General features: G+C 35.3%; 2 protein-coding genes across 6 annotated transcripts in view; both read right to left on the reverse strand.

Moving 5' to 3' along the window:
- Positions 1 to 8977: 8977 nt before the first annotated feature.
- On the reverse strand, positions 8978 to 12889 carry LOC101892672 (dolichol kinase). Its single transcript, XM_005183326.4, has 5 exons — positions 12389 to 12889; positions 10766 to 11267; positions 10526 to 10705; positions 9469 to 9958; positions 8978 to 9394 (listed from the first exon to the last, which is right to left on the reverse strand). Exons 1-5 carry the CDS (start codon positions 12520 to 12522, stop codon positions 9177 to 9179), a joined length of 1524 nt encoding a protein of 507 aa, XP_005183383.1. The 5' UTR covers positions 12523 to 12889; the 3' UTR covers positions 8978 to 9176.
- A 5183-nt stretch (positions 12890 to 18072) lies between these two features.
- The window catches only part of LOC131803769 (myosin heavy chain, non-muscle), a 90751-nt gene continuing 84143 nt past the window's right edge, over positions 18073 to 24680 (reverse strand). For 2 of the 5 annotated variants that reach the window (XM_059125459.1, XM_059125456.1), the window contains 6 exons: positions 23784 to 24314; positions 22414 to 23709; positions 22176 to 22339; positions 22018 to 22097; positions 21433 to 21525; positions 18553 to 18679 (listed from right to left, as the gene is read on the reverse strand). In XM_059125459.1, the coding sequence (XP_058981442.1) occupies positions 21458 to 21525; positions 22018 to 22097; positions 22176 to 22339; positions 22414 to 23709; positions 23784 to 24314 (2139 nt within the window). In that variant the 3' untranslated portion in view covers positions 18553 to 18679; positions 21433 to 21457. Of the gene's footprint in view, positions 18680 to 21432; positions 21526 to 22017; positions 22098 to 22175; positions 22340 to 22413; positions 23710 to 23783; positions 24315 to 24680 lie in introns of all 5 variants that reach the window. The other 3 variants (XM_059125462.1, XM_059125448.1, XM_059125454.1) reach the window with 2 other exon arrangements.

Genomic DNA, 24680 nt, shown 5'->3' on the forward strand with positions numbered 1-24680 from the left:
CCGGATACCAATCCGTTAGACTATTGTGTCTTGAGTATTTTGGAAAGCAAGGTTGACACTAAAAAATACCAAAGTGTCAACTCAAGCAAACGCTTCGCCAGAATGGGCCAAAATACCGCAGAGCAACATTCGGGCAGCGTGTGCCGGTTGAAGGACATAATTCGTGCCAAAGATGACCAATTCGAACAAATCTAAACTTATTCTAAAATTTGATGCTATTTCCGACATTTTTTGCTTTTATCAAATAAAATTAAAAAAAAGAGATAAAGTTATGGCGTTTGACTTTGTTGCATTTATTTATCTCACCCTGTAGAGTGGAGATCAGGCAGAAGCATTGAAAAAAATTTCCAAAAAGTCACAGTTTGGTATCCCCAAGCCTGACGAACCATAGGTTCAGACGGCATCCCCATCATCGCATCTAGCCGCACATCTCCTGACTTTAGACATTCTGAACGGGGCAGTTTCTTCAACGATGGGGAACCATTTGCCATGTCTGAAAAGCAGTCAAGAAAGTAAAAGACGAATGAGGAAGAGAAAGAAGTAATACCCATATATTGTCTGTCAGAAATGGTGACGTATGTCGAAAAGTGGTAAACCTGGGCAAACAGAAACGCGGTGACTGACATTTGTTAAGCTTATTATAATTGTTAATGTTCGCATATCTATCATTTGAGAAATCGTTCCATATATTTCCTAATGTGGCGTTTCCACTGCACTTGATTCGCTCTCTATTCGTTGTTAGACCCTTAACTATGAAAAAACTACATTATTCTTCACACAAAATTTCCTGAGCGAACACTCATATTTGTACGTTGTTCAAATCAAATTACTCTCAGAACAACGAAAAAATATGTCCCATCCCTAACAAATGAGAGCATTTATCGAAAAAATAAATTATGACATTTAAAAATTAAAAATAGAAAAATTTAATGAAATTTTAAAAATTTTTGGGAAGACTGAAAATTATGAATGAAAACTACAATGTTGAATGGCGTATGTACATTCAAACGAAAGTACATTTTGTTTTCTCTCTCATTTGAGGTACGCATTTTATCCACGAGTTGAAATTTCCACAGAAAACTGCAAAAAAAAGAGGCAATATTTTCAAAAACTTTGTATCGACAGAAAAAATGTTTGACAAGTGTCTCTCCAGCAAAATTTAAAAATAGAAAAATACAAAAATATGTTCAAAATGTCAACATTTGCACAAAAAGTTGAAAACGTGAATGAAAATTATAAAATTAATGATATAATAATCGATGAATAATCTGGCAACGCCATGACTGAATAGAAGTGAGAAATTGTGCAGCTGATCATATTTCGCGTTTGTCTTGCTAAAGCGTATATACATCTCTAAATTTGTGTTTGCTTTTATGAATTTTGTAAGAGCATTGTGGAGAAATTGAAATTTAAAAGATAAACTTTGGATTTTTGTGAAAAAGTATACAAGCTTTATCTGGAGTTTGGCGTGTTGCTGTGAAGATTATAATACATTGCTGAATTGGATTCTAACTGTAGTTGCTTTGCTTTTTACGCTACTTGTTGCTGTTGTTGTATGCTGTTTGTTCTTGTTCAATATGCCGGGTGCCGCTAAAATTGTATGTGGTGTGTGCTCTGAAAATGTTGGGAAGAGTGGTAGCATCAAATGCATAATTTGCTCACACTGGGTACATGCATCATGTGCCCAGCTATCTGATAAGGAATTGTTGGCTATGAAGGCGATCAAAGTAGCAGCATTTGTTTGTAGTTCTTGTGGAGACAAACTTGCCAATCCAGGAAGTGTTGCTGATGATATCCGCCAGCTCAATAAGAAATTCGACAATTTTATTACTACAAATCAAGCTGAGCAGAATGCTATTAAAAGTGCACTTGATAACATAAAAGCCGAGATGGTTTCATGTTTGAATGGCATGAAAGAAGATATTGTAAGTTGTAACAACCGCATTGATGATGTTGATTCTCGCACTTCATTAAAAATGAAATCTTTGGAAGCGGAAAATAATATACTTCATCGGAGGCTTAACCGGGCAGATTTTATTATTGGGGGTTTGCCTGAACATTTAAATGATTTGATTGCTGTTGTTGTTGCTTTGGGTGAATTCTTCAAAATACCCATTACGGCAAACGATATCCATCATGTGTGCTATATGCATAATCGCAAGGCGGTCTTGGTAAAATTCAATTGTGTACTGATTCGTGATAAAGTTATGAAGGAGTACTTCCGGACTCGCTCCCTAAAGGTCTCGGACATCCTGAAAGGTGATGGAGGAGATATTAATGCAAGGATCTACCTGAATGACCACTATTCTCCAGCTGCTGCAAAACTTTATACAATATGCAAGAGTATGGTTCGCAAGCAAATTGTAACAAAATTCAAAATTTTAAATGCTGATAAGCTTAGAGCCAAATTGCTGCTGTCCGATGGTAAGGAGGTGATTTATGATACTGAGCGATGTATTTTGCTCCTACATGATGCTGCTTCACTAAACTAAGTTTTTTTCTTTTTCTACATATTTAACCTAGTTTTGATGATACAATGGCATAATATAATATCAGTCCTTATAAGAAGTTCAACTTTTGTTAAATCTAGGTTATAATTTTTGTTGTCACTATAACTATAGCTTTTGAATTTTTTCTTTTTCTCATAATATGAGTTTACATTTATATTGATCTCGTAAGATTTATGATTAGCTGTGTCTTTCGCATTTTAATGAAATTTCTGGAATTTTTTAATAATACTTTGAATTTGTATAATTATTTTTGTTGGTTCCCCATCTTACGTGCCTTGTATAATTTTGATGTCTTTTAACATGAATATGGGTGAGGCGATTAGTGGAAACACGTATTTTAGATCTATTTTTAATTCAAGCGAAGGAAGATTTATTGTGGCTCATTTAAATTGCCAAAGCATAAGGCCTTCTAGTAATTCAGTTAAATTTGATGAACTTAGTGCAATGTTGGCTGGATCCAAAATTGATGCTTTTGGTATCTCGGAAACGTGGTTGAAGCCTTTTGTATCCAGGAAAGCGATTAGTATTCCAGGATATAACTGTTATAGGAATGATCGTGAGCAGTCAAGAGGTGGAGGTGTGTGCATTTTTGTATCTAAATCCCTCAAACACAAAATGGTTTTTAAGTCCTCAGTGTTGGGAAAGTGTGAATCGCTCTTTTTAGAACTATATTCTGGCAACACAAAGTGCGTTTTTGGGGTTGTTTATTTACCACCTGTAGGGGATCTGGTGGCTTTCGAAGAAATTCACTATGATTTGTTAATGAGTTTTTCAAATGTGATTGTTGTTGGTGATTTTAATTGTGATATGTTCAAAGTTGCGAGAAGTAGTTTAATGCGTGCTATGTGCTCTAGGTTGAACTTATCCGTTTTACATAACTCTATACCGACGCACTTTGATGTGGCTCATGCTTCCTTTTCTTTGATTGATTTTATGCTAATAAGTGACAGCTTAAAGCCCCATTATTCTAATCAAGTCCAATGTCCCTCATTATCACACCATGCTTTAATTTTTTCCTCTTTTGATATCAATATGAAAACCTTGGATGAAATTATAGAGTACAAGGATTACAATAATATAAACTGGGATGGCTTGCAACAAACCTTGAGTAATTTTGACACACCTTTATTCTTCTCAACTAGTGACGTCAATGCTAAATGTCTGCTACTTGATTTGCTTATAAAAGAGCTATTTCTTTTTGTACCTACAGTTAGAAGAAAAATTCATTCGGTTGATCATAAGTGGATGAGTAGAAGGGAAATTGTATTCGCTCAGTCTTTAAGAGATGCGTCATATAAAGCATTCCAAGAGAATAGCACTAATGAGAATTGGAGTATTTTCAAAAGATATCGTAACCGGGCTAAATCATTGATTAGAAAGGTGCGGCGTCAGTTCTATTCTAGACATTTTAATGGAATGAATTGTAAAGAATTATGGCGGGCTTTAAAAAGGTATGGTTGTTCAGGTGCTGAGGGTGCAGATTACGATGATGATGTTAATGCGCTGAATAACTTTTTCGCGTCAGGTGCTGGTCCTGATGTAGTTGGATTGTTTGATGTTGATCACTTTGAAGATGTTAGTAATTCGTACTCATTTGAGTGTGTAGGTAGAGAGGATGTTGCAATTGCTTTAGGTAAAATTGAGTCTAAGTCTGTTGGCGTGGATGAAATACCACTTGAGTTTTTAAAGATTTTGTTTCCTCATATTTCTTACTTGATCTTGGACTTGTTTAACTCGATTATAACTACATCAGTTTTTCCTATAGCATGGAAGACAGCGCGTGTTGTTCCTATCCCGAAAACTTCTGCTATACGTTCCTTTGATGATATGCGGCCCATATCAATTTTACCTGTCTTATCCAAGGTATTTGAACATATATTAAAGAATCAAATTCTGTCTTTTACCAGGAATAAAATCTTTGAATCACAATATGCTTTCCGTGCTGGTCATAGTAGCACATCTTTGCTGTTGCATCTCACCGAGTCTATCAGAGGCAACATGAATAAAAATTATGAGAGCATCTTGATTTCCTTGGATCTGTCTAAAGCGTTTAATTCTATATGTTATGCTACTATGATACGTAAACTCAGGAATGGCTTTAATTTTTCCTATACAGCGTGTAAACTGATTATGGATTATATGAATCATAGGTTTCAATTCGTTGAATTGAATGGTATAAGATCTAGGGTTGCACGCCTGACTTCTGGTGTACCACAGGGCTCTGTTTTAGGACCACTCTTATTTATACTTTATATTAATGATTTCTCTGCGTGTTTGAATACAAACTCCTGTGATGCATTTGTATTTGCTGATGATATTTTCTTATTGTTTAGTGCTGATAAGGGATGTGAGACTATTTTAGAAAATAATATAAATGTGTGTCTTAATTCAATACTCCAATGGACAAGCAGCAATTCTTTGACGATAAATCCTTTAAAAACAAAAGCAATTCGATTTACTTCTAATGAGATGGTAATAAATATTTTTATTGGACAAACTATGGTACAATTTTTAGATCAGCATAAGTGCTTGGGAGTCATTATTGATAGAAGGCTTAATTTTGGACCTCATATTGACTCTGTTCATGCTAGAGTTTATGGAATTTTGCGTAGACTTTACTCAACTTGTTTCTATTTTCCAAAATGGATTAAGTTCAGAATTGCTTATGCGCTATTAATGCCGTTGGTTTCATACGCCTTAGAAGTCATATCTGGAACTGTCTATTACAATGTTCTTAAATTGAAATGCATTGTTAACTCTATTATCCGATATGTCTATAATATTCGCCGGCGTGATCATGTTTCCCCATTTGTTAAGCAGTTTCTGGGATTGCCTTTCGAACGATATATTGACCTTCGCAATTTGCTTTTTTTTTACAAAATTATTAAAACTGGTATACCCTTGCCTCTGTGCGATATGTTTAAATTTACCCGTTCCACTAGAAATACCCAGATTGTTTTACCAAGGATTTTTAACTCTCAATTTGAGAAGTCTTTTATAATTCGCGTTGCAAGATGCTGGAACTTCCTACCTGTTGACCTGCGCATTTTTTCGCATTCTAATAATGTGATTCGTTTAAAGTTATGTAACCATTTAACTACTACTGAATTGTAACTTTGCATAATCTTACCTTTGCCTTACAATTTTCCATTTTTCACTTGATGTTTCTTCGATTTATTCGCCTATTCTATAATTCTGTATTTAATCTTTAAGTATTTGCGGCTGGGGAGCCAACAAATTTAAATTTAAATTTAAACTCAAATTTAAACAAAAAAGATAGAGTAAGATAAAGTATTTTATAGTAATGTGTGATAAAATAAATATTTGTATTTGTATAATTAAGATTTTTTCTATTTGGTAATATTACATTGTAATGCTATTTTTGGCCTAAAAAGGCTTCTGTGTTACGAAATCTTGAATAAATAAATAAATAAATAAAAAATCTTTGGGGGAAAAACAATCATTTCTTCTATTCATATTAGTGAGAATTTCATGTATTTTCGTATAAATTCCCATTAAAATCAACAAACAAAATTTTTGAAAAAAGGAATTATTTTACTATGAATTACGAATCGTGCCGTATGAACGGGTTAATTCGTGTACATAATTCTGAGAGCGAACAACGTTGTTCGGTTTCCAATGGAAACATGCTATATGGAAATAAATATTTTTAAAGAAAATTGATTCTAATATAAGTATTAGTATAAGTATTCTAGTATAAGTAAGTAAAAACAAAATAAAATAAAATATATTTGCAAAATGCATATTTATTGCCTTATTTTAATTTATCATGTTGGGGTCAACGATGTTGTAAAGAGGGGCAACCTTGGAGCCCCTCTGTAATGCTCGAGAAAGGCCATTTGTGTCAATTGTTCACCCAAAAATTGGTTTCTAAAAGTATTTCTGGTTACGCCGGTGAATTGTGTTAAATCAATTGCATTTTTAATACGTTGTATTTCAACACTTTTTCAGTCTCAGTTTTGACCAAAAACATCAGACCATCTTAAACTACATTTTCATTAACTATTATCGTTATCATATTTTTTCGTTGTTGTAAAAGTTATACATGGTGTGTTTGTGTTCTGCTAATCTGGTTCTAACTCCAGGTTCAAAATTCGAATACTTTGGTCGTCTGTAAACAGAAGTCTTCTGAACTGAGTGAGGTAGGTTTGGCCGGGTAATTGAAAAGGTGCAGCGTATTGGGCGGGCCTGTATAATACGCCGGACAGACGCTGCGCACATCTAAGACAATTCGCAACCAAAATGAATTGAGACAACTGCACCATCCTGAACGCAATTGCGCCAAAACTACCTGATTCGGCTGCAATGGATAAGGTGTGGACTTATGGTTCATGATATAATTGTTGAATGGCATCTCTGACTACTTCAGTATGAATGCCTCTCAGACCTGCCTAATAGGTTTCTCGATCTAGAGGCTCTCTCTTGTAGCGTTGGCCCTCCCTCTCTAAAACAATGTTTGTCCTTCCTGAGTGGGAGTGTTTTACCTACCATATGATGGTTTGAATGACTCCCACGATGACAAGCAGATACTGCAACGAAAGCATATGGTTACAGGGTGAGATGAAAAAACTGCAACCAACTTCAGACTGCTGTCATTTGTAAGCCACTCGTCCGACAGCTGTTAAAATTATTTCATTGACAGCTCATTATATTGTTTACAAGCCTACAAAATCATTTTGGTGAGCATTTTCCAGAAAAAAAATTATTCGTGATGGAATTCAACCGTAATAGTGTGATTTCTTTATGTTTGGCTGGAAAACCATAAGTGGCTATCGTTAGAGCACTCCAGTATTTAAATGTGAATAAATTTTTGTGTCTCGTACCAACGCTCGTTAACGTGATTCTGTGGCCGAAAAATGGTTACTGAGCTGAACATATCGAAATATTCCATTCGGCAAATATTGAAAAATTACATAAAAATAACAACGGTCTTAAGCTTGGTTATTTTGCAACAGCATAAATGGTCAATTCTTGTTCTACAAAATCTGAATTGAATATTTATAAGGGCGACAAATCTCAATTTTATAAAGAAAATAATCTTTAATTTCATATTTTCATAGTACTTTTAGGGCCGCCTGACTACAGTCGTTTATCTATATATATAGACTTTTTGAGGCCAGAATGTCTACCTGGAAGTCTTTACTGCCGTTGTTCAGTTTGAAGGAGCTGCTAATTTTTGAATTTGTGGTTAAAAGTCACAAAATCAGCTTGGTTGCTGTTGCGGTCTGAGCCCAATTTATTAGTGACACTCAGTGGAGAAATTTTGCAAATATCGCAGAACAATGCACTCCGTGTTGAATAGGATGAGATGACCAGGATTCTGTCAGTCAGGCAAGATGCTGACGTATCATCCCAGCTATCACACAGTAATCGTAGATCCACCACCCTTCGTCGTTATGAAAATAGTACATCAGCAATCTCGGAAGCATTTCATTTCATTTAAAAAGCTATGAATGCAATAAAGATCTAAACCAACATCCTCCTACAATATTGGAGAGCGAGCAACAACCTAACTTTTAGCTACTCTTGTTATTGTTAACATTTCTTTTGTTATTGTACCAAAAACAAATTAATTTTTGGTAAAAAACAATGAGTAAAGTTGTTAAAAAGTTACATAATATAGGGGCTGGTTCTATTTTATCACAACTCCCGTTGGGGTATAATTCTTATCGAGAACGTATTTTGACCAGTATCATTAACATGTACCCTTCCATGTCTACAAAGCCATCACGTCACGTATTTCGCACATCAATCGTTGAGATAATCCAACAAGTCTTCGTCCTCAATGTTAATGGCAAAATCAATTGTGGTGGCGGAGTTCGATTCCATACACAGTTGTCGTCATTAGGATTTATGCAATTATTTTTTTTTGTAATTTGCGTTGTATAGCCTTCGAACCGTTGAAACTACCCGAATGACCTTTTCGATCCGATCCATTTTCTACATAGTTTTTTCGTTTTGAATTTAACGATCCACATTTTGATACTGGCAATTCTGTTTTATAAAGTTAACTTGGTCACATTGAAATTATTTTAGCGCCCTCTGTTGGGAAATTTGTCATTGTGGCATTGCCACATTGCTTTATAGCAAGTCGTTTATTTAAAAAAAAGTTTTTAAAAAATATGAGTCCATTTAAGTATACTATGCGTGTGATGCATGCCTGTGACAATAAGCAATAAAAAATATTGCACAAATAAATCTAACGTCGGCGAGATTCGTGGAATAGAATCAGCAACCTTTAGAGTGTCTTTATAATGTATACAAATCCATGAGATGAAATAAGCAAGTAATCACATTACACATGAATTTTTGTCCATGTAATGGGCGCTTAACTCTGCAAGCATGGCAAATGTTTGGCAAATGCCGGAATCCCACCTAATCTAAAGAATTTTAGTATTTTCATATTACCTTCACAATTGTTTTTTAAGAAAAATTAAAAGAAAACATACATTTAAGAAAATATATATTTAATCTCATTGTTTTATAACAATTATATTTTTATATTACATATAAACAGTATGTATCTCAGTAGTGCCAATAAAATCAGTGCCTAAAAATAACTTATATCTACGTCTATCAAATTTTCGCCTCTTGGAAGGAATGTTACCATTTGATTTTTCTCTCAGACAAAAATGAAAAGAAACACTAACACAGACTTATAATTATATAAAAAACTAATGGTAATACTAAATTATCTATTTGATCAGTACGGGCTTCTACAAGAGCCGATATAAGTGTGGCCACAACGGTAACAGACCATTGCACTACATTCAATTGCACAAATTCCATTAAATTTAAAATAGCAATGGGCAACAAGACATACAGGACAAATGCCACTGAACCCTCAACCGAACGGGAACTATCTGGAAAAGAAAAAAATAAAGCGAAACAGATTTGAAATACAGAGTCACTTTAAACATTAAAATCTTTATCTTACTTTTCCATTTGTTGCGACCATATTTCGAACCAATCACACTGGCTGCTGTATCACCAAATCCGATTGTCAGCACACCGGACAGCAAAGGTAACAGTTTCACATTCAGTCCATGTTCATTTGTCGCGCACGGACAGGGCATAATCCAAATGGGCAGGGAGCAACCAATTAACAAGCACATCGGTGTAAATGCTATAATGCCGGCATCTTTTTCATCGGCAAACGAATGAAAAGCCTTTTCCAATATCTCACCCAGGGGTGGCATTTTCAGTATTCGCAATAAATCAAATATTGTTATTAATGCCATGGCCACACCCGAAGCAATGTACAGAAAAGCACATTCATACAGCAGGCCGGGTATATAGACTAAAACCATAAAAATGTGGAAGAGTTTTCGTACACTAGTCGTTGCATGTTGAGCATTACGAAGTTGCCAGCAAACTACGGCTACGGTGGCTATAACCAGGGCCACATAAAATAATATTATGTAGAGCTAGAAGAATCAGAAAAGTGCATATTTTTTCGTGTAGTGTAGATTATTCGTGAAAAAATATGAATGTAAAAACCTACAAAAAAATTGAAGAGGTGTCGCGTATGCCTAGAATTTAACTATTTATTTTTTGTACGTTTAAAACAAACTGTCAGATTAATTCGATGTATTTTATGGCAATTAAAAATACATTACAATTTTTCTCCACCGATAAATAAACGTGTTTTTTAGAATTAAACCTAACTTTTTTGCAACAATAAAATAACTACGGTATCACAAACAGAAATGCAAATGCTGTTCTATTGTTTTTTAAGTAACAGCAAAAATGGTCCGATCCGACTGCCGAAGATTCCGATCTATTGTCGTAGTCATCAAGAGGTCTGTGCAATATAATCCTTCATCATTGTTACAAAACTTTTTGCATTTGTCAATAAAATAGTAAAGTCATGGTTAACACATTCGACCTCAATTAAATCAACATTCCAGTATCTAACACCCAGGAGAACTTACGACAATACTTGTAACTTCTATGGGAATTCGTAGTGTGGAATATAAACATTTCAAACTTACCCTCATTCGATCTTGGAAAATGAATTCAAATACAGCAATAACTGGTAGTGGTTTTGTGACCGGTGCCAAAGTCGCTGCTGCAACAAATGTCATCATAATAGGATAAAAGATAAATGGTTTACGCAGAAATTGGCAAGCCAATAGGGAGGTACACACCAATAAAAGCCAAAGTAATGCAAACTATAACAAATAAAAAAATTAAATAAAATATCTTAGAAAATTTGTTTAACCCTGCCGTACCATCATAATTGTGGACAATGTTTGCATTTCATTTGCATTTTCCTTAACCGGCTCTGTCACTATTAAATGATAACCCATAATCAGGGTATTCATAACAAATAGGAATATACCCTGCGTCAATATTGATGCTTCGCCATAGGTAAAACTTTTTGGTAAATCGCGCATTACTTGTATGTAACATCTCTGAAAGATTACATCGATGAATAAGGTCCAAACGAATGCCAACCACCAATTCATACCGAGACCAAACTTAAAAATACACGTTCCACCCACAAAGGGTATGAATACGATTAGCCATTTGTAAAGTTTGGCCTGCAGTGCCAGGTACATAAAAAAACTTATATTCTGTATACAAATTGTTAGAGCTGTTAGCGTGACTAATTTATATTGTTGTGGTATGTTGGAGCATCTTTGTGGTTCTTCGTGTAAATTTGTCCAATATGTTGCAACTAGGGACAGGGGCAAAAGGCAGCTTAACCAATATCCAGGAGAGGCACCGGGTCTAAAAAAAGAACAAATGTTTTAGTTATACTTTAGTAGTTTTGATTTTTTAAACTTTTTGTTTTGCAAAATTTTGATCTTTTGAGAGAAAAGCAGCTAAAGGAGTGGGTGTATATTAAAAATATTAATATATTAAATGTTAAAAATTAAAAAAAAATATTGCAAGGTATCATGTTTGGGCAAATCGGGTATTCCCTTCGAGATTTATCGTGGGCACACACAGACAAACGGAACTAATACAATTTTGGCGATATACCCTATGTAGTCATAAAGGTCTTTAACAGAAGACCTTATAAAGGTCTCCAAGGGAAGTACTTGTAAAAGTTGTCAGTAGAACACGTTTTAAAACTCTCCAATGGAATTTTTCTAAAAGCTCGTCAACGGAAATGGTTTTAAGATGTTAAAGGAAATATATTCAAAAAGTTTTCATTATAATAGAGTCCCTCTAAAGGTCTTCATTAGACAACTTTCTTTTAAGAACTTTCTATATAAGGCCTTCAATAGAAGACCTCTTAAAATCTTCTATAGAAGACAAAGAGTGTCTTCAGAGTGTATTTTATAGAAGATATTCTAGATTTAACAAAGTTCTTCCATGAAATATATTGATTTCCTTTAGAAAATCCAGAACCCAAGATATTCTAACGAACATCTGGGCAGTAAAATTATATATTACAGAAAAGTCCATAGAAGGGAGTTTCATTTAATATATGCACTTTTTAAGCTAGAAATAGAACTTTCATGGAAGAGTACAGAGACCATTTAAAAGTTCTTACAAACTTAGAGTACATTTTTGAAATATTCTCTGTTTCCAACGACAATTATCATATCTCGCCAATGGCCGTTATCGTACAATTAATTGTCACATTACGTATGTGGGCTATTTTAAAATTCCAAAAAACCGCCTGTGTGAACTTTGTGTCGAATTTATGATTCGTCACCATTGCTACCTTATCAGCTTATCAATAGACAGCTAATTTTGCCAGGAAATACATTTCGATTGTTCATATTTTGCGCTTTCTTGAGGCTTATAGAATTGAGACGCGTAGGACATGCCAAAAACCTATACATCTATTCAACTTAAATATCAAAGTTCAAATTGAAAACACTTTCACTTATCCTTACCTCGGTACAATATCTGTGTTCCTTTGATGGCCAACGCCACACATACGGGCGTGGACTTTTTTCAGCTGGGTATCTTCATCGCTGCTGCTGAATTCTGAACTGTAACCACTGTTGTTGTCAGTGCGGTTTCGCATTCTTGTCTTTAATTCAATTAAGGCATTCAGTCAAACAAAAGAAAGTTTATTTAAAGTTTTTAAATTACACCGTCACCAAGAAATTCACTGAAACTTGAATGGCTAGTCCAATGGATTTTGATGTTTACTGCAACAAGTTTGCAACTCGTTTCTCTGTCTCTGTATGTAGCTTTGGCTAATTATATTTGTTATTGTGCAATCCAAGTTGTTCTCTCCTTAACGAAATAAAATTCTGGGTCCACAAGCATTACAACACGAATCAAACAAGACGTTCCCAACCAAAACAAATGCTTCTTCTTCTTGGGGGTTGGCTTACAGCCAGACAACAAAGCAAGACAAATTTTTGGCGGCGGCGGCTTATCCGGTGTAAACGGCGTTGTGCTTTCTATGTACTCTGTATGCAAAAAAAAAAAAAAGATGCAACGCGCCGCAAAAGCTGTTTGTTCAAGAAATAACGAATTACGTTTACACCATGGTAGAAGAATATAGGTAGACGCGTCGATAAAGCTGCTGGGACAATGAACTGTCAAACCAATTTTGGAATTGAAAATGTTGAATGAAAAATTATATAAATTTGCAAAAATTGTTGAAAAACACGGATTATAATGACCTCCGAATGATGTCGTATAAGAAAACGTATAAAAATCTACTTATATTTGAAAAACATTTAAATTTTTTGACATATAAATGCTTCCAAGCGTTGATGCATGGCAGAAGAATACAGGTAGATGCATCAACGCTTGGGAGCATTAGGTATCTCTGCACCCGAAAAAGGTATTAGCACAAATTGTAGCGTTTTGGGAAGGTAAGAGTGTCAGAGTTTTTGGGGTTTTTATAAGAAATGCCGGTCCAAAAAAAATCAATAATTTGACTATAACTTCTGAACCGCTTAAAAATTACCCTATCATGTGGCCACTTGTCAGATAGATATATGCATTCCAATGATACTTATTTTGTCTATATCAGGTAACTGGATCCGGGTCTAGCCGGAGTCTTGAACCCGGACTTTCGGGTGAAAAATCTGGGGTCTAGAGTCCGTCCCCCAAGAAAAAAATAGTTTTCCGGAATCAGGGTAAAAATAAAAGAAAAAATCGAAAAAAAATTAAGAGTTTTTACTAAGCTATATATATCTAATTTATAGGAAATCATAGATTCCATATTCATCTCAGGATTCTGATTAAGAGACACATATTTAGATATTCGCAGATATATAGCATCTTCACAATAGATCTTGTGTTAGCAAAAACGTTTGTATGTGTGAAATTTAAAGAGAGTTGGATGCTTTTTTGAGTGTTATGTTTTTCAAAATCTTGAACCCTATGTGAAACATTGAATAACAAAAGAATTCTCTCCATCTTTATAACAGATATTGTGTTGATGAAAATATTGAGATGTACCATGTCTGGAATGGAATCGGATGTTGATGTCGCTTTTTATGAACTTCATGGATATTCAAAATTTTGAGCGTTTGTGGGGTAGGTACCAGAAGGAGTGGACCGATATATTCCGTCTTATTACAAGATCTTGGGTTCATAAAAATAGTAGGATGATTGAAATTTGAAGACAATCGGACTCTTAAATCATATTTTTTAAAAGTTATAATTCCTTATATTCATATTCGAAAAGTATACGGAGTTAAAAATATAATATCGACAAGGTCCTAAAATGTTAATTTTGTATATTAGTATGGAATGTTTCCCTTCATAATCAAAAAAAAAAAAAAACTCGGTGAGTGTACTTTAATACATATGGTAACATAGCCCTACCTTGATATCATTGTACCATGATTTTTACTACATTATTAGTTGGTAGATATTACGATATGGACCTGCGTATTTTGGCAATACGCTGAAATAAATTTGGCGAGTACCTCATACCATCGAATAGAAATTCCATACAATTAGATATTTTCTGTTTTATTGAGTATAACAAAATTTATGATTTCCTTAGGGTTTTATGCGTGTGTTTTTTAAGTTTTTGTTTTTTTTTTTAGTTTTTAATTATTTTTCATTTTTTATTGTATCTTCTAGAAATGAGTGTCTTGTGTTTATATGCATATGAAGAAGTTGAGTTGCTATTTTATGTCGTCTAATGATGTATGCGGGTGTGTATGTGGAAATTTATCATGATGTTATCTATGGATGCTTTTCGTATCCTCTATTTAATTGAATGATTGATGGCAATAAATTCGTTTGTAAAGAAAACCATGAAGATGATTTAAATGTTGCAATAACTCACAGTAGTTGTAGTAGTAATCATAATAATTATATAAATACATACATATTATTTATTCTTTTTCGTATTTTTAAAGAATTTTTTTAAAAGTATATTTTTTTACATAATTATATATTCAATAAAAATTATACATTAATTGTTTATTTTGCTGATTTGTTGTTATTTACTTTTAAGGAATGTCAGATCAGTTTTATGGAGTTCGTTTTCATTTTTTTGTTATTTTATAGACCATATATATCTACGAAGCAAATTAGTCCATTGTGTAGCTCAATCATTATTTTTATTTTGTAAAAATACAATTGCGAGTTCTTTATTTTTAATAAAAAAAATAATATATGATAAAGTCAAAAAAAATTATTTATCCAAAATATATATTAAAATGACTTTTAAAGGTGAAAAATGTGAATTTCTCTTGCGTTTTAGGGATCAAATTATCGAGGACATCAATATATGATGTTTTTGATTAGATAAACTTTGGGTATCGGTGTTCATTCATGCATGGAAAAATAATAAAAATCCATTTTTTCTCTTAGCCGCTGTTTACTGAAAAATATATCCCACATTTTTTGGGCAACTGCGGGTTTGGCCTACAAAACCCACAATGGTAGGTTCCAATTCTGACTTCAAAGACTCAATATTGTCCGGCAAAATTTTATCCATGAAATCTATGGTGGGTCCAATTGTTTTAAAAGAATAATAAAATCACGATTTGTTTACCTAATTTCAATAAAAATGTCCTGCCTTCTGGGAGCATATCTGATCCAACCAGAACCAATACTAATATATTGAATAGCTGCTTTCGGGGATTTTTTTTGTAATTACAAATTAAATAATTTCAATAAAATTGACAAGTAAAAGAACATTAAGTTCGACCGGGCCGAACTTTTTATACCCTCCACCGTTGGGTGAAGAAAATAATTTTTTATAAAAGTATGTGAATTCAAACAAAGGATTATCAAAATATCGAATATCGGTGGGTATCGTTATATGTGCGCAATAGGAAAACGTGGGCCTATGCATACAAAGGTTTGCCACCGGAGCTAGAGCCATTATAAACTATAATTACAAATTTTTAGACAAATTTGTGGAAAAATATGGCGAAAATCAATCAAATACCGAATATAGGGAGGTACCGTTATATGGGGGCTATACTCAAACGCAGACCGATATATATCATTTTCAACACCAACCATCCTAGACACAATACAAATTGTTCTGCCAAATCTCTACGTCAAATAATGTGGGCTGTATTGAGATTTCAATGTGGGCTGTATTGTGATTTCATCAGACGGTTATGGTTTGAATTCTAAGACGATTTCAAAGAATTACAGATGGTATTCTTTGCAGTTTCGAATTAAAATAGTTTAAATTATATCCGCATGGTTTTGAAGGAAATACCCTATGCCAGTCACACTGGTTTAGGCGCCCAGCCTTAAGATTACCGGTCCAACGTCAGGAATGCAAACTAAGTCACCGAATCCTTACCGTAGCAATGGTATCGGCTCCTCTATTTCGGCAACCTTCTTGGAAGTATGCAAATATATATAAAAAAGAAACAAAAACCAAACAACCAAACGTTGAAACTATGATCATCCTATAGGCCATCCTCCAAGGAAATCCCAGCCGGTTAGCTAAACTAAGGACCTTGCTATTCTTCGGAGAACAGCAATATATTACAACATATAACACAGTCAGCAAAACTATACATAGTACTGATTAAAATAAGCCGGACATCAATAAGTACAAGAGATAGTTAAAGACGGCCAAACGTAGATCTTGGACCAATTCTAGTCTATAGACTCTTGATCTCTATGAGGGTAGTTGGTTGTGAACAAACATTAACACTTTCTACATCATACAACGTACCTTTCAATCCTTTAAATCTGAGTCGGTGTTAACTATGTAGGAGGGAATTTTTAAGGCTGATCTTGGGTTGTGCTTCGTACAGTCAAGTGACAATAGTAAACAGGCAGTTACTGATCCAATACCTGTTTCTGGGGGAATTTTTATATAGATCTACGGATGGACCAAAATTTCTCCGATTGTTTCAATTTCTTAACACTTACTATAAGAATGCCACATCTATTCAGTCAACTCATAATGTAAGATAATTTGTAATAGTTATTAAGTCAAATTGTGTCGTTGAAGTCCTAGTTATATAAGGCCAAGTTTCCTCTAAAAAATACTATCGAATACAAAATGTTCTCTTTCGTTGGCCAAATTGTGTAACAGAAGACCCTTAAGTTTTGGACCAAATTATTGGTACAAAAATTTGTTCAAATTTTTGTATAAGAAGGCTGCCCACTATTAGGCGAATAATTTTTAGGACAATTTGTTCCCAAAACCCACGTTTTTTTCCTAAAAAAATATCTGAAGTAACCCATGATGTGGGTCAAATTGTGTTTGAGGAGGCCCAGGAAATTTTGGATTTTTTGTAGAAAATTTTGTTTAAGAACACCCATTAAAAATTGTTGCCAAAAAAAGTTTCGCGATTATTAAGTCAAATCTACATTAAATATATGGCGGAAATGCACAGGCATTAACATGCGGCGAATACAAAAGCATGTTATGCTAACTATGTGTCTAATTGCTCAGGAAAGCATTCCGATTGGCGTCCGAGATAGATTGATAAGGAAACAAGTTTGAATCGCAGCTATATTAATTTTAAAGAGACATCCTTCTGCCAGGACTGCAAGAGGGGGTACTGACCTATCTAGCCGTCTGTTGTAAAAAGCCACCATAGACACAAGTTAAATTAACACAGTCTGTCCTGTTTAGCTTTCCAGGAATCTTATGCCTGAGAAAGTTCGAACGGGAATGTGTCGCTTTGGAACCATCGATCTTCTAGTGAAACGAATATCAAGTGTCTTTTTTCGACGAGATCCTAGATGTAGCAACAAATTGCAAAGTTAAAATGTAATATCTCAGTGTTTTACTGAATAAGATCTAATCTTTTAAAAAAATATTATATTACTTTCGAGTCTACATTTTGGAAGACTTTGTGGTATGTTTTTTACATACAGATATTAAAAAAAATTAAAAAAAGAAATGATGAAGAACCAAAGGCGTAAATAAAAGAAGAGTTTTTTTGTTTAATTTTGTTTATATATAAATGCATTTTTTCCAATACTTTTTTATTTGATTTTTAATATAAATTTTTTCTTCTTTTTTTATAAAAATTTTTATAATTTTTATATATGTATATATTATTAATTAATAACTTTAAGTAGTTAATTATTATTATTATTTTAATTAGATGTACTTTTTTACTTATTATTTCGTTTTTTTTTTAATTGGATTGTTTTGTGTGGGGGAGTGTGTGTGTGTGTGTGAATGTGTGGGTGTGTGGTAAGTGAAAATATTCTTTTTCAAGGGAATGAGTCTAAGAAGTTTGGGGACATAGGCAAAAGGAACAAGACATGTTATATGTATGGATTAAAGAGGGACACAATATGTTGGGAGGCTTGTGGACTCTAGTAGTAATAGTAGCAAGAAACAAACTTGATTTTGTTTTCCTTCTTACTTCGTTTAACATTTTTTTCGTTTGTTTTTTTTATTATTTTCTGTTTGTTTTTTTATACAAAGAAATTAGTTTAAGCTTTGTTTTTTTTTGTTTGTTTTAATTGGATTGTGTTTTTATCTTAACTGTGTGTATGGGGGAAAAGGATGGATATCAATAAAAAATAAGTAAAATTTTATAAAAAAAATTAACAGAAATTAATAAACTTTAAAAAATAATTATAGATTTTTTCCAGGTTTAGCTTTGTTGGTTTCCTTCCAGTTATAAATTTAATTGCCCGAATCTTCACCATCCAAAGATTCATCCTGTACTGAGCTGTCATCACCGCCGCCGCCACCACCACGTTTGGAGGATGGTGTGCCGGTGAGACGACTCGAACTTAGACCCATGCCGCCGGTGCGCCTGTAAAATGAAAAAGAAACAATTAGTACGATGTGAAAGGAAATGTTGATACAAAATATGAGGGAAACATAACCATTAAAATTCATGCCGTTTTTTTTTGTATAAGGAAAACATGACTGCATATACTTGTAAGTGTTGACAAAGTTTATGGTGTTAAAAACATACAGTTTTCACACTAAAATAACTTCAGAGATGGAAAACATACACCCTATGGTGTAGGAAAAAAAGGACATTTGGGCAACGCTTCAAAAAATACAACCACTTTCAATATTTTTCTGAATAAAACATAACTATAAAATTTGTAGGTTTTAATGAAGATGGTGGAACTAAGAACTAACAAGTATTTCATTGATATAAAATTATAAAAATTATTTTTTGTATAAAATCCAATAAACTTGTAATAAGTGTTCTTAATTTTTGTCCAATAAACTGCTCTTGGAAAAAACACCAGCCGGTTTAGTGAACTATGGACCCTGCTATGCTTTGGACAACAACAAGGAGGCCAGTTAAACTAATCGCATATAAGGCTGACTTCCACAAATACGTACGAAATTGAGTTCAAGAAAGCCCAACGTTAACCTTGAATCTGCTCCTGTGAATCTATAGGGTAAGATTATAGTGCTGTCAGATTTCGTAAAATACTGTCTAGGAAACCAAAGTTAATAGAAAGTAAAACCCCTGATGATGATACATAGGCCAACTGTGGTCTGGAGACACCTGAAATTCTATAATGCAACCTCTTTCCTGGTTGTAAGGATGTAGGTGGGAGTAAGCAATCAATAATATCTTTCCTACGTCACACTGTGGAAGATGATAGGCTAATATAAAGGATTGCAATCTATCTCAAGCATTCATGGACGATCATCTCCGTTCAGCCGTTTAAGTCTCTTCTGGTTCTGATGGTATAATACCGGCAATGGTATAATACCGGGAAAGGCATCGGAGTCGGTGTGGTCTATCTTGCAGGAAACCTTTAAGGCCTGTCTCAGATTTTGCTTTGTACTCAGTCTTTGGTAAGAGGTAAAACTGATATATATTCCAAAAGCCGGGAAACCTGGCAGTTTTCCTCGATATAGAGTGGGATTTCAACAGTGTGATGCTTGATCTGATCTATAACTCTCGTTATGTCTCTGGTAATTCCTTTATCCCAATTGAATTCAATTTAAGTTCTACTGGGCAAACTTTCTGCAGAAGTACACCACAGGGAGGATTCTATTACCCCTGTTTTGGCTACTGAAGATCAGTAAAATACTAGTGAATCACGACCAATTAAGAATAAAGGTATTCGTCTATCGACTTCATCGACGTAGTTTGCTCGATGGGTTGTAGATTTCTTCCAACTATTTTAGTTATAATACAATGTGTTCTAGTACAGCTGTCTGTTTGGGTTCAGGGCAAAAGTCTGGGGGTAATTCCTGCAAAGCCTTAACTAGTAGTAGCGCAAATAAGACAATTTCGCTGCCAGTACTGGATGAGATGACAATGGAACTTCTTTCTTGGCACAATCCTGCACCAGCGTTTAAATTGGATAAATATCAAGGACTTACGAAATAAACGTCTCATTGCATTTTTGTTCATACAGGAAAGCCATAGGAAAGGACTGGGGGCTCAGATCAAAAGTCGTACATTGGATGCATTCCACAATTGTCTTACATGGGTGCCTCGTTTGGTGGGAAGCTATTGAGTCCATTAACAACAGTGCAAAAATTCGGCGTCCTTACACTGACAAACAGAGTTCGAAAAAAGCACTCCTTAATCTGCATTGAACGAGATGATCAAATGGGGAATGAATCGCTTATGAATTAGCACGAGGTGGTTTTCGGTCGATACTATGTATATATCCAATTTTCACGCGACTCAAGCTTCACATCTATCTATTAAAATCATCCCACAAGACTACCAGAAAGCCGTACTATGGAACGTGGATTTTTAAAAAGAAGAAACCAGTGACCAAGAGAAGACTAAACCAGTCATATTACGCCAGATGAATTTCTTGATATAATCCTAGGCAAGCACTTCAAAATGGCATTTGGGCAGAGATTCTTTGTGATAACCAAACACTACATAGAATTGCGCTACATAAAATTTCATCAATAGTTCAAGTCAAGGATGACTTAACGATGCTCACGGAATTGTGTCTAGAGCAATCTGGTCAAACACTTAAAAGTCGCAAACTACTTCCCTATGTTAGACGTTATAGCACGTCACTGCAACATAACAGACATGACATACAAATGGGAATACATTGACAATGAATATTAGAGGTTCAGCGAAGATGAAACGGAAACGATTGCCCAATTTATATGTCATAGCCCAAAGCTTATAAGTAAACACTAAGACTAATAGGAGAAAAATATAAACAATCTCCTCCTTCGTTATGACAAATACCAAACACATTCCTCAGCTCATCCTTCAAGAGTCTAAAATAGGTGCACCCTTGATATAAACGATGCCAATCTTACTATTTTTTGAAGACCTCCTTGGCATTTTTTCTGACCCTTTAAATAAAACCTAATACTTTAACATTTTCGAATGATACAGTATTGTGTTAGGTTAATCGACTAACAATAAATATAAACGGTCTACATATAAACGATTTGTCAAATTGACAAACCACGCATCCTTTGTTCTCTTAATAAATCTTAATCCTTGGCATGTATTCCTTGTCAAATGATAACAAGAATTTGTTTGTATTACATACTAATTGCAAAACGCCACATGAGACAATCACGTCACATCAAAATTACACCAACCTTTTCAAAAGTTGAAACTATACGTTTAATACAAAATTTGTATTTCCCTCGGTAAAGGAGGGCTACCCTGTTTACTTTGATGATTATAACAAGCTAATAAAAAGAAATTTATATTAAAAAGAAGTAAATAAATTAATAAAACAATCAAAAAACAAATCAAACAACGTGCAACAGGGGAAAAATTCAATGGGGAGCTGGGAGTAGAAACGAATCAAACAAAATTACAATTTAACAAAATAAACTAAAGTCCTTTTGATTTCTCAAAGGGCTCTGTTCAACGTGCATGAAGAGTTTGTGTAATCCTTTGGGTCGTGTATGTGTGTGTTTGGGGGGAAGGAAACATTCCAGAAACTAAACAATAAAGGGGACTTTGGAAAATAAACTCTTTGCATTTGTATGCAAATTAAAAACAATAATTAAAACTTACACGGAAAACGCAACATAAACACACTGAAGACAAATATAAGATGATGGAAAACAATAATTATTTTTTTTTGGGTGATTTAAGGAAAACTTCACAAAAAGGGAAACCGCTGGACGATGACGCTAAGACATAATTATTATTTGTTCTATTCTATTGTATACCCTCACAATTCATAATAAGAGTTGGATCCTTTTTGGGTGAATAGGCTTTAGCTTTTTCAGTCTCAGCCACTTGTATAGATCTAATGTGGAAATTAATTTCAAAATTTTTCGCACAAAATAAATATTAGCTTATAAGAATGCTGTCAAGGCAAACCTACCTTAATTTGGTTTTCAGTGAGTTAATTTCACGATTCATGGCTTCTTGACTTTCAATCATGTCCTCACATTCACGTTGATATTTGCGTTTTTGTGTCTTCTCCTTTTGCAGTTCCTCTTCGGTTTCATCCAAATTGCGTTTCAACAACTTCATGCGACTGTTAAGCTGTGGCAAAGAAAAGAATCGTAAAAAATATTGATATTCTTTCAGTTTCTTGGCAAATTTTTCCATTGTCTTACTTTATCGATTTGCTCTTTGTATTGATCGGCATGTCTTCGTTCGTCCTCAATGTTCAGGCCCAACTCCTTGATCTTCTTCTCCATCTTGCGATTGGCCTTTTGCTGTAGCAATCGTTCTTTACCCTCGTTGTCGAGCTGTTCTTCGAGGTTGGCAATCTTGGCTTCCAATGTGGCGATGGTGGCTTTGATTTTTGTTCTTTGAGCTGTTTCGATTTCGGCCAGCTTGGCTTTCAGCTCCTTGTTCTGACGTTCCAACAAGGCTCGGGCATTTTCGTTCTTTTGTGAATTGGACTTTTCGGTGGCCAATTCTGTAGACAGCTGTTCGTTCAGAAGCTGAGCTTTACGGCTGCGATCTAATAATACTTCGGAATTGGATTGTTCCTCCTCGAGTTCCTCTTCGAGGGCGGCAATGCGGGCTTCCAGACGACGCTTCTCGTCAATCATAAGGGTTCCCTTGCTGGCATTTGCAGCCATTTCTTCGGCCAACTCATCGCGTTCCGTTTCGGCTGCACGACGTGCCCTTTCCGAACTGGCCAAATCTTCGGTAAGTTGCATTACCTCTGCCTCCAAGGCCTTGACCTTACGTTCGGCTTCTTTACTGGCCGCTTGCAGTTCTTCCTTGGCCGCCTTGGCCTCCTCGGCTTCACGCAAGGCATCCTTGACCTGAACCTGCAATTTCTTGGCATGTTTGAGGGCATCTTCTTTCACCTTGTTGTGCATTTCCATGGTGGTTTCCATTTCTTTGAGATCTCCTTCCAATTTCTTTTTGGCTGCCACAGCTGCGGTCCGCTGTTTACGCTCTTCATCCAACTCGGCCTCAAGATCACGCAATTGTTTGACCAAACCACGGCGTTTCTCTTCGGCCTGTTCCTCCTTGGCCTGTAGATCACGTTCAAATTGAGAGCGCAGGGCCTGCATGTTCACCTCCAGACGAAGTTTGGCATCTTCAGTCAGTTGCAGGTCGTCTTCAAGTTCCTCATTTTGTGCTTTCAATTCCGCCAATTGGGATTCCAAGGCACGTTTAGCTTTTTCCAATTCGTGGACATTCTTATCGGCTGTACCCTGGGTATTCACCAGATCGTCGAGTTCGTTTTGGAGGGCTTTACGTTTGTTCTCCATGTCGTCGATTTTATCGTAGGCCTCATCCAGTTCACGGCTAAGGGAAAGAACCTTGGTTTCTTTTTCGCGGGCTTCTCTTTCGGCAGTATCACGTTCCTGGGCGTATTGCTCGGAAATGGCTTTTTCTTCGGCTAAGATTTTGTCGAAATTCTTTTGTTTCTTTTCCAACTCGAGCACCTGTGGACAAAGGGGAAATCATCAATAACAGTCAAATCTTAAGAATAATTGAGGAGAAAGTGTCGGTCACTTACCTTTGTGCGTTGTGCTTCCAATTCAATGGTGGCATCCTCCAATTCAGATTGAATCTTCTTTTTGCTCTTATCCAAACGGTCGTTTTGAGCTGTCAACTCCTTGACCTGTCGTTCCAGATCTTCAATGCTCTTGTTCAGGCGTTTCTTGCCCTCTTCCAATTCCTTGACAGCATCGGCATCTTCCTCGGCCTTCTTTTTAATCTCTTGCATGGTAGCCGACAACTCAGCCAGCTTGCGTTCATAGTTCTTTTTCGTTTCCTCATCTTCCTCGAGCTGTTCTTGTAGCGCCTCTTTTTCCGACTCCAGCTGACGTAATTTCGACGACAGCGAGAGCTTCTGGCGGGTTTCTTCTTCGAGCAGTTGTTGTGTTTCGGCAAGTTGCGATTCCATATTTCCGGCAGATTTAACAGCGGCAGATGCTTTCAATTCGGCCTCCTCCAATTGATTTGTTATGTACTCGGATTCCTGTTGCAGTTTTGTGCATTTCTCTTGCAATTCCGAACGAGCACGTTCCACTTCGGCCAATTTCACCTGGAAAAATAAACGATGATCTTCAGTTTCAATTTCGATTTCAATTTCAATACAAATGCTTGACATGGCTGTTCCACCGCCGCCAGACCATATTATACGGCTGAGCGGAATGCACTACCCAAGATGGTAGGGCATGAGTGACAGATGTTCTTGTTGTTGCTGTTGTGGCAGTAAACACAAAACAACAAAGCCCCTTTTAAATGGTTGACAACTACATGGTCACATACAAGTGATTCTATCAGTCAGTTACTGGTCGATCTACAGATCGATTGGTCCGTCGGCTGTTCTTACTCAGTCTGTATTCAACATTGAAGGAGATTCTGTGGTTTTTAAATTTTGGTTTGTTTGCCCCTCCCCCACTGTTCC

Source organism: Musca domestica, unplaced genomic scaffold, assembly GCF_030504385.1.
Source record: "Musca domestica strain aabys unplaced genomic scaffold, Musca_domestica.polishedcontigs.V.1.1 10, whole genome shotgun sequence".
Lineage (NCBI taxonomy): Eukaryota > Metazoa > Arthropoda > Insecta > Diptera > Muscidae > Musca > Musca domestica.

What these genes read in the sequence shown, in the direction of transcription:
- LOC101892672 (XM_005183326.4), bottom strand. Translation starts at nt 12,522, where the DNA reads ATGCGAAACCGCACTGACAACAACAGTGGTTACAGTTCAGAATTCAGC. An exon ending in CATTGTCCACAATTATGATG is followed by an intron (nt 10,706 to 10,765) that starts GTACGGCAGGGT and finishes TATTTGTTATAG; the next exon opens with TTTGCATTACTTTGGCTTTT. An exon ending in TTTTCCAAGATCGAATGAGG is followed by an intron (nt 9,959 to 10,525) that starts GTAAGTTTGAAA and finishes TGATTCTTCTAG; the next exon opens with CTCTACATAATATTATTTTA.